At 41.7% G+C, this 9,742-nt stretch overlaps 1 protein-coding gene across 1 annotated transcript; it reads left to right on the forward strand.

The window, feature by feature from the left end:
- Nucleotides 1–6,509: 6,509 nt before the first annotated feature.
- Nucleotides 6,510–9,106, forward strand: cdkn1cb (cyclin dependent kinase inhibitor 1Cb). Its single transcript, XM_072272250.1, has 3 exons — nt 6,510–7,221; nt 7,643–7,772; nt 8,396–9,106. Exons 1-2 carry the CDS (start codon nt 6,720–6,722, stop codon nt 7,747–7,749), a joined length of 609 nt encoding a protein of 202 aa, XP_072128351.1. The 5' UTR covers nt 6,510–6,719; the 3' UTR covers nt 7,750–7,772; nt 8,396–9,106.
- The last annotated feature ends 636 nt before the right edge of the window (nt 9,107–9,742 follow it).

A 9,742-nucleotide genomic window follows, 5' to 3' on the forward strand; every position in this document is an offset into this window, starting at 1 on the left:
AAAGGAAGTTCTAAAAAGAGAATTTAGAGAGCTAGGTAGAAAGCTGAAAAGCAGGATAGTCTCTGGATTGCTGTCTGTGCCACTTTCCACTGAGGGCAAGAATAGGATGATTTGTCGGATGAATATGTGGCTGAGGAACTGGTGTAGGGTTCAGGGTTTCAGATTTCTGGATCACTGGAATCTCTTCTGGGGAAGGTATGACCTGAAACCAAGAAGGACCAATATTCTTGCAGACAGGTTTGCTAGAGCTGTTGGGGAGGGTTTAAACTAATTTGGCAGGGGATGGAAACTGGAGTGATAGAGTGATAGGGCTGAGGATGCAGAAGTTGGTTTACAAGTAGATGCAGTGTGCGGTGAGACTGTGAGGAAGGACAGGCAAATGACAGGGCAAAATTGCACTCAGTGGAAAGGTTTGAACTATAAAAAGGATGGCAAATACAGGACAGAAGGAGTTCTATTTGAATGTATGCAGTAAAGGAATAAGGTAGATGATCTTGTAGCGCAGTTAGAGATTAGCAAGAATGACACTGTGGGCAACACTGAGTTATGGCTGAAAGAAGGTTATAGTTGGGAGCTTAATATCCAAGGGTACATAATCTATTGAAAGGGCAGGCAGGTACAGAGGAGGAGGAATGACTCTGCTGATAAAAAATAAAATAAAATCTTTAGCAAGAGGTAACATTGGATCAGAAGATGTAGATTCTTGTGTGTCAAGTTAAGATGCTGCAAGGGTAAAAAGACTCTGATGGGAGTTACTTACAGGCCTCCAAATCGTAGCCAGGATGTGGTCTAGAAATTATAGCAGGAGATTGAAAAAGCATGTCAAAGAAGCAATGTTACATTAGCCATGGGAATTTCAATATGTAGATATATTGGGAAAATCAAGTTAATGCTGGATCCCCAGAAAGTGAAGTTGTGGCATGCCTCTGAGTTGTTTTTTGGAGCAGCTTACGGTTAAGTCCACTAGGGGATCAGCAATTCTGGATTGTGTTTTGTGTAATGAACCAGATATAATCAGGGAGCTTAAGGTAATGAAACTCCAAGGAAACAGTAATCATAATATGATAGAATTCACCCCGCAATTTGAGAGGGAGATGCTAAAGTCAGATGTATCAGTATTGCAGTGGAGTAAAGGGAATTACAGAGCATGAGAGAGGAACTGGCCAATGTTGAATGGAAGGGGCCACTAGTCAGAATGACAGCAGAACATTAATAGCTGGAGATTCTGGGAGCAATTTGGAAGGTGCAATATAGATACATTCTAAAGAAAAAGAAATATTCTGTAGGCAGATGATGTAACCATGGCTGACAAGAGAAGTCAAAGCCAACATAAAAGCAAAAGAGGGCATTAGTGGGAAGCTAGAGGATTGGAAAATTTTTAAAAAGTAACAGAAGCCAACAAAAAAAACCATAAGGGGACAAAAGATGAAATGTGAATGTGAGCTTGCCAATAATATCAAAAATGATACCACATATTTTTTCAAATAAGTAAAGGATAAAATAGAGGTGAGAGTAGATATTGGACCACTGGAAAATGACACTGGAGAGATAGTAGCAGGAGACCAGGAAATGGCAGGCAAATTGAATAAGTATTTTGCATTAGACTTTACTGTGGAAGGTACTAGTAGCATGCTAAAAGTTCAAGAGTGTCATGGGGCAGAGGTGAGCGTAGTTGCTATTACTAGGAAGATGGTGCTTGGGAAACTGAAAGGTCTGAAGGTGGATAAGTCACCCGGACCTGATGGATTATACCCCAGGGTTCTAAAAGAGATAGCTGAAGAGGTTGTGGAGGCATTAGTAATGATCTTTCAAGAATGAATAGATTCTGACATGGTTCCAGAAGGCTGGAAAATTCCACTCTTCAAGAAGGGAGGGAGGCAGAAGAACGGAAATTATAGGCCAGTTAGCCTGACCTCAGTGTTTGGAAAGATGTTGGAGTTGATTGCTAAGCATGTGGTTTTGGGGCACTTGGAGGCACATGACAGAATAGGCCAAAGTCAGCATGGTTTCCTTAAGGGAAAATCTTCCCTGACAAATCTGTAGGAATTCTTTGAAGAAATAACAAGCAGGATAGAGAAAGGAATATTGATGGATGTTGTGTTCTTGGATTTTCAGACGGTTTTTGACAAAGTGCCGCACATGAGGCTGCTAAACAAGATAAGAGCCCAGGGTGTTACAGAAAAGATATGAGAATGGATGGAGGATTGGCTGATTGACAGGAGGTAAAGAGTGGGAATAAAGAGATTCCTTCTTTTTGGATTGGCTACCCGTGGCTAGTGGTGTTCTACAAGGGTCTGTGTTGGGACCACTTCCTTTTATGTTGCATGTCCATGATTTGGAAGATGAAATTGAAGCCTTTGTGGCCAAGTTTGCAGATGATATGAAAATAGTTGCAGGGACAGGTAGTGCTGAGGAAACAGAGAGACTGCAGAAGGATGTAGATTAGGAAAATAGGCAAAGAGGTGGCAGATGGAATACAATTTCGAGAAGTGTATGGTCATGCTCTTTGGTAGAAGGAGTAAAAGCTTAGACTATTCTCTAAGCAGGGAGAAAACTTTAAAAAATCTGAGGTTCAAATGGATTTGGGAATCCTTGTGCACGATTCCCTAAAGGTTGTAGTTTGAATCGGTGGCAAGGAGGGGGAATGCAATGTTAGCATTCATTTCAAAAGGTCTAGAATACAAAAACAAGGATGTAATGCTGAGGCTGTATAACACACTGATGAGGCCTCACTTGGAGTATTGTGAGCAGCTCTGTGCCTCTTATTTATGAAAGAATGTGCTGACATTGAAAAGGATCTGGAGGAGGCTCATGAGAACGATTCCGGGAATGAAAGGATAATCATATGAGCAGGGATTGAAGGCTCTGGGCCTGTACTATCTGGAATTTAGAAGAATGAGAAAGTATCTCATTGAAATCTATCAAATGTTGAAAGGCCTAGATAGAGTGGATGTGAAGAGGATGTTTCCTTTGGTGAGAGAATCCAGGACCAGAGGGCACATCCTCAAAATAGAAGGTTGTCCATTTAGAACAGAGATCAGGAGGAATTTCTTTAGCCAGATGGTGGCAAAATCTATGGAATTCATTGCCACTGGCAGTGGTGGAAGCCAGGTCACTGGGTGCACCTAAGGCAGAAGCTGTTAGGTTCTTAATTATTTAGGCTGTGAAAGGTAATGGGGAGAGGGCATTGAGAATGGTATTGAGAGGGAAATGGATCAGCCATGATTAAATAACGGAGCAGATAGGCTGAATGGTCTAGTTCTGCTCCTAAGTAGTATAGCCTACTCCTTGTCAGCACTGCTTGCGATTGCAATTTGGTACTCCATGAGAGGGAAACTTTTCAATGTTGCCTACAGTCTTTTGTGTCTTTATATATCAAGTCTGTGTGCCAACTCCTGGATTTCCCATGAGTTATCCTTAGCTATTCCAGATTTCTTTAGTAATTCTGCCTCTATATATTGCTGTCAGCTGCACTTGCAAAACTTCATTGTTGTTTTGCCATTCCCAAAACAGAGCCCAAGAAAACTCTCTCTCTCCCCCCTCCCTCCCTCCCTCTCTCCCTCTCTCTCTCACTCCCTCCCTCCCTCCCTCTCTCTTTCTCTCTCTCTCTCTCTCTCTGATTTTGGAAGGCCCTGTAGATGGCCATCTACATGGCATACTCAGAAACTTTAGGCTTCATCACCCAATATTATCACAGTTGATCTGACAGAAATGATGCCCAGATCAAGAGTTTACTGGAGCTTTATACTGCACTTTGAAGCTGGGCCACAAATGTGGCCTGAACTTTAATTTTAGTCCTTGATCAAGCCACTTCAGAGAAGCGGTAATATCTAGTCTGTCGTACTACTGTGCGTCCTCTCTTTCGACTCGCCCACCAACGGGGTCTGTGCGAAGTATAAGCTACTATGCACATGTTCTCGAACTGAGAATGTATTATAAAAGGAAGACTGGTTATCCATGAATGTTGCATCTCAATGTGTTCCGTGTGGATTTCCATTGTGTGAGGGATATTTCAGCATTGCAAAGTCGTCGGGAATGCTATTTGACCTCTTCCAGTTACTCTATTTATTGTGTGTTCTACTATCATAATGTCATCAAAGAACTTCTATCAAACTAGTCCTACTATCATATGCCTTGGACTAGTTCCATTGCTTTAGAAATTTCTTATTTCATTATTGTTGCTCTGAATTCCTGAAACGGTTTTTGTTAAATATATAAAAAGCTGCCCCCACATTTGCATGAATAAAATATTTTTCGCTGTTTTTTTTATATTAATGAATGACTGAACACTTGTTCTCTTTGTTTTATTAAACTCCATGTTAAATCCATTCACATTAAAATCTACCGAACAGCTTCGAGTCTGAAGGAGATGCTCACCACTCCGTCCGGTTCTGTATTGTCAGTTTAACCAGTGTACCACTTACCAAGTGCCATTGACCGACTGTAAGTACGACACGAGAAATCGTCATAGTGAAACCTCAGTAGATTAGATTTTTTTTAGATTACGGTTTGAATTCGAACTGAATTGATAATCTTAAATTAATTACTAAAATTCAACCTTCCAAACACAGAACAACGTTCCCAAAGCATTCTAAAGGCGGGAGAAGCAATTTCTAATCGTATTTTTAAAGAATGTTTTCCCTTGGATACTCTACCGTCTGTTTCCACCTGGAATCAGTTATGTTCTACTTGAGATTTATAGTGCAGTATTGGTTGAGTCACGAGATTTGCAGAGATGGTAAAACAATTTATTTCCATGTCTGCGATTATTTTTTGAGTGGGTGGGTCATGCTCCATCTATTTATAGTTTTTTTTGAAGAACGGTTCCTCTGCGTTGCCAAGACTCGTGCCAGGGATCTTATTTTTTACAAGACAGTAGAAAACATTTGCGGATTTAAACGGCATATTGCGCAGCAATCCCAATGCATTTTAGCCGATGTCTTTGAAACATTTGTGATGTGTGCCCGAGCGCCCAGGGAAGGTTATGTGTTTATCTGTGAATAAAACAATTTGGTAGAAGAAGCTGTCTGTTGTCATTTGAAGCTGGAGATTCAGAACTATTAATAATAATCCGCACTACCCCGCCTTCTGGCTGCATAATTATAATGTTAAAAATGAGGATAATTTGGTGCAATTTTACAAAATCTACGTAAATTTCCAAATCCTGGTTATTCATTTCCGGATGTTGCGGAGTTACTGGCAATATTGCATCAGGCGATGGAAATACTGCGTGTGTGAGGTGGACAAGGTGGGGTTAGCTCGGTGAAGACAGGACAAAACCCCGATTAAGGGGCGGGATTACTGCCGGGATTGGAGGGAAGGTGGTGGAAAGATGGGGGCAGCGCCTTCATTATCAGTATATGTGCGTCTTCTTTAATAATAATTAAATATATAGATAGCTCAGTACCGGACTGTCTTCAGTTTCTTTGTAACCGGAGGAATCTGTCAAACTGTGATACGTAACCGTGGGGTTAGAGAAGGGAGATCGCTAATCAGTGATGATATAGTGTGTGTTTGAGTGTGTGTGTGTGGGGGGGGGGTGGTCGTCCTCCCGTTTAGGGAGTTTGTCCATGTAAGGAGGAATTTTGTGCAAAACTCGGCAACAATACCGAATTGTATCGTTCCCCCCCGCCCCCCCCAGCACAGCGTGAGGTGCCTAGGGTCAGTTTCACTGCGAGAAAAAAATAACAAAATGACCGATGTGTCTAAGATGAGTATTTAAAAAAAAACAGTTCGTACAGTTTTCAAATGTGACAAAGGAACATGTTTTTTTCTGGATTTGTGTTTACTTTAGTTAAGGGTCTTTCTGCATTGTAATCAGACTCTACAGGAACAAAGTATTGTTTTGTCTACCAAAACTAAAACTATAATTAACGAGAACCCTTCCATATGTTTTATTTACTATGCAACTCATAAACACTTTTTAAAATCCATGCTTAGATGGAAAACACCTTTATTGTGCATTTTTACTAGAAAACGCACTAAAAAGGGTAATGCAAGGGTTAACGGAGTTTCTTCATATCACAATACGTAATAATCAGGAGAGTTTATTAAATATACATATGCATAAACTGGACATGGCTATTTTACCTGTATTGCAATCAGGTTGCTGCCAGACAAAAAAAGGGTCGCGTATAATAATCTAATTGGTTTGATAACCTGGTTTGCAGCTGCAAAATTGTTATTGTAGCTGGTGTGTAGTGATAGAGATTTAAAAGGCCGGTGTCTGCAATACACATTGTCCTCACTCAGCAAGTCTGCAATAGCATAGTAGATTCTGGCGTAAACAAAGAGAGCGCGGGGCTGCCAATCAAGACAGGCGCACCCTTCCTTCCTTCTCCACCTACTGGGTCTCTGCCAATTAATATGAGTGGCAGATGCAGCAACCAATAGGAGGAGGAGAAGTTGTTATGTAAAAGGCCAATCGGAAGACAGAAGTTAGGAGGCGATGTAGCCAATAGGAGCGAAACGGTGTGGCTATGACGAACCCTTGTTGGTTAAAAGGCATCGAGGTGGTGTTACAGACAAACATCGCAAACGCGGCACCGTAGTAAACGGACCAAAAAATTTCTCCCTTCTTTTAAAAAAAAGGAATCCTGCCCCAGGACTGTGCTTCTCGTTCCATTTAGTTATTGCTATCGCTGACTATTTGCAGAAGGAATCCCTGGTTGGTTCTGCATTTTGCTGCGCTCGTTTGTGTTCGGGTTAAAGTGCCCGCTATGTCCAGCGTGCAGCAGCTCTTCAGCAGCAGTTTGGAGAGGATGACGACGAGGAGAGCATTCCCTCACCAAGCTAGTACCGCCGTCTGCAGGAGTCTCTTCGGACCCATTGACCACGAGGAGCTGCGCCGGGAAACCAAGAACAAACTGCGGGAGATCAGCGAGCAGGCCCAGCAGAAGTGGAATTTCAACTTCGCGACGGACACCCCGCTGGAAGGAGGGGAGTACCAGTGGGAGGAAGGTAGCGACGTGCCCGGTTTCTACCGGGAGATCATCCAGAAGGGAAAGGTCCGCCTGCAGTGTCCGGTTGTCGAGTCCTGCAGCTCGGAAAGTGAGAGTAGCGGTTCCGCCGTCCTGGACTCCCCGGAGATCGTCGACCGATTGTTAGGGCTGGAAAGCAGAGAGACCAACCAAGAAAACCGATCGGATAACTTGCACTCAGGAATTAAACCAAGCAGACTAGCATGCGCGCGGAAAAGGGGATCTACTGGGCACATCACAGGTGAGAGGAAATTCCTGACCACATCTACACCTCCTCGTCCTTCGGCTCGTTAGTGAACACTTTTTAAAATATCGTTTACCTTGCGGACGTATGCATTGTGGCTTTTTCTGGTGGTTGTTATTTAGAGGATGAAAGACGAAAAATTCCTCTATAATGTAGCCGCAATTCTTCTCCCAGAGAACTGCTTACACAGCAACTTTTCGTCCAGTGAGGAAAGCGAGAGATCTGCGCTAACAACCCGATCTAATAATGTTGGAGTTTATTACCTTTACTTTTTAACATTTAAGAATTAATTTCACCCAACATGTTCGCGTGTCTCCTTTAACTAGTTTAGAATTTATTTGTTTTGTATATAACTTGTTTATAGTTTGGGAAAAATGCTAGATTTAAATGTGTGCGTGTTTTTTTTTTCTCTGATTAGATTTTTTCGCCAAGCGAAAGAGGACGATCGTAGCCAAAGCTTCGAGTGAGAACGGGTCTGTTTCTGTTCTGCCGGGAGAACAAACTCCGCGCAAGAGAATACGATAAAAAAAAGGACAACATAAATAAAAGTTAGTAGATCGCGTGTCGAACAACTAGAAATCATGAACTGGGAGAAAAACAACTACGGGGTCGGACATGAGCAATGGCTCGTAGTAGCGAGTAGTAAACAACTTGGTCTTTTTACGTCAGGCCAGTGGGGCGAGGTTTGAGCTGTCATTGTCCCGTGACTCTGATCAGTATTTTGTGAACTGCAGTAACCGAGCACAGTTGCAGCTGAAGTCTCGAGTCAGCTGCAACTTTTTTTTTGCTTGTTTATTTTTAAGAAACAGTGCTGTAAATGTAAATTTCAGATTGTGGGAACGGTGGATGAGTTAGCACCATCCATGTGGAAATTAACTCGCCTTGGAAAGTGGCAATGATTTTAATGTCTCCGCCTCACGATATTATTAAATATTTTAGGATCTTAAAAAGTTATAAATGCAGCAGTATCTCCCGGGAGCCAGTGACGTCAGAGCCGTGTGTGTGAGCTGGGGGAGGGGTAGCATGCGACGTCACGGTGCCATCGGATTAAGCTGACTCACCACTAATGAGGGCGCGATCTGGTTTAGTAATACCATTGACAAATCTGATGTATGCTTCGAGACCTGGATACTAATACTGTTTTCTTTCTCTTCTTCCCTTAACCGTGTAGTTATTTGCACTCTACGTTTTTGTTCTTGGTATGATGAAAGAAGTGGCTGACAGGGACCATCGCCATCCTTGCTGTTCCTAAGACTGATCAAAAGAAGAGGACTCTGACCCGAAAATCAGAAGAGTGGATGACTGACCGCCTTTCGATTGTGTAGTATGCATATACAGTAAATGTAGCAAACCAGCCCCCCAGTGGTGGAAAAACCACTGCAGCCAGTGTTATGGAGCACAGCCAGCAATTTAAATCTGAACATTTTGTATCTACACTGGTTTGAAGTGTAATGCTTAACAATGAATATAATACGGGGAAAATTAAGTTCTAAATAGTGCTCTGCTGATAATCTCAGTACAACTCGAGATGTAAATTTGTAAATTACAAAAGCTTATACTAACTTATATTTCCTATTTATGTTAAGAATGGTTTCATCAGTTTCTGGCACCCAGTGAGCTCCCTTTGTTTTGGGACCAAAAGGGCATTCTTGCTTTATGTACAAAGTCTGTAAATAATGTTTTTTTAATTTTTTTTTAGTTTGTGTCTTGCGTCCACAACTTGTTTGTAGCCAAACTGTTTAGTATACTTGAAGGTTGAGCATAGGGTTCCATGTTTTTTTTTGTTTCTGAGCCGTTCATGTACCACTGCCACTTTTGTGTTGGTAAAATTTGGAAAAACAAAAACATCGCATTTTGCAGCTGAATAAATGAATACAGTTTATATTGTTGTGTCTCGTTTTACCTTCTTCACATTTGTCCAGTAAGAATAATTAGAAACTTCAAATTTCACTTTTTGTGGCTGGTTTTAACAATGAAAATATTAGGGTATATTAACAGTTCAGACTTCAGTTAGCTGGATTGTTTCAAAACTGCTTTAATTCCTCGTTGCCTCCTTGCACGTTTTAAAAAAAAACACTGAATAGGTTTCAGTATCAAGGTGGATCAATGAGGACCTGATTTGCAATTTCAATATTTAAAAATTGGTTGGTGGTTCTTTAGCATTCGATGCTGAAAACTGCAGAAATTGGCCAGTCAGCTTATAAAAACATTTGGAAATAAGATATTTTGTATTTTGCCAGTAAGGACTTGTGTAAATATAAGGCAGGTCTGAATGAGAGATCATTTTGACAATGATAGCTCGGTATCACTTCAGTCTGTCTAATTACATGTATCGGGTACCTAGGTGTTCCCCAGGTCCTCATACTAAGGCTCTATTGACTTTTAAACACCTGGCCATATTAGCTACAAAGCCAACGCCAGCCGAATTCCCGCCTTCTCAGTTTGATTCTTCCAACAACAAAACCCTCAGGGAGTTGAGTGGGGGGAGGGTGACTCGAGATTGATGGCCCGTGTGTAA

Source organism: Mobula birostris, chromosome 11 (assembly GCF_030028105.1).
Source record: "Mobula birostris isolate sMobBir1 chromosome 11, sMobBir1.hap1, whole genome shotgun sequence".
NCBI classification, from domain to species: Eukaryota; Metazoa; Chordata; class Chondrichthyes; order Myliobatiformes; family Myliobatidae; genus Mobula; species Mobula birostris.

Bases quoted from the DNA above. Each gene is read 5' to 3' on its own strand.
- cdkn1cb (XM_072272250.1), top strand. From the start codon at position 6,720: ATGTCCAGCGTGCAGCAGCTCTTCAGCAGCAGTTTGGAGAGGATGACG. The intron at 7,222-7,642 runs GTGAGAGGAAAT...TTCTCTGATTAG, and splicing joins ATCTACTGGGCACATCACAG to ATTTTTTCGCCAAGCGAAAG.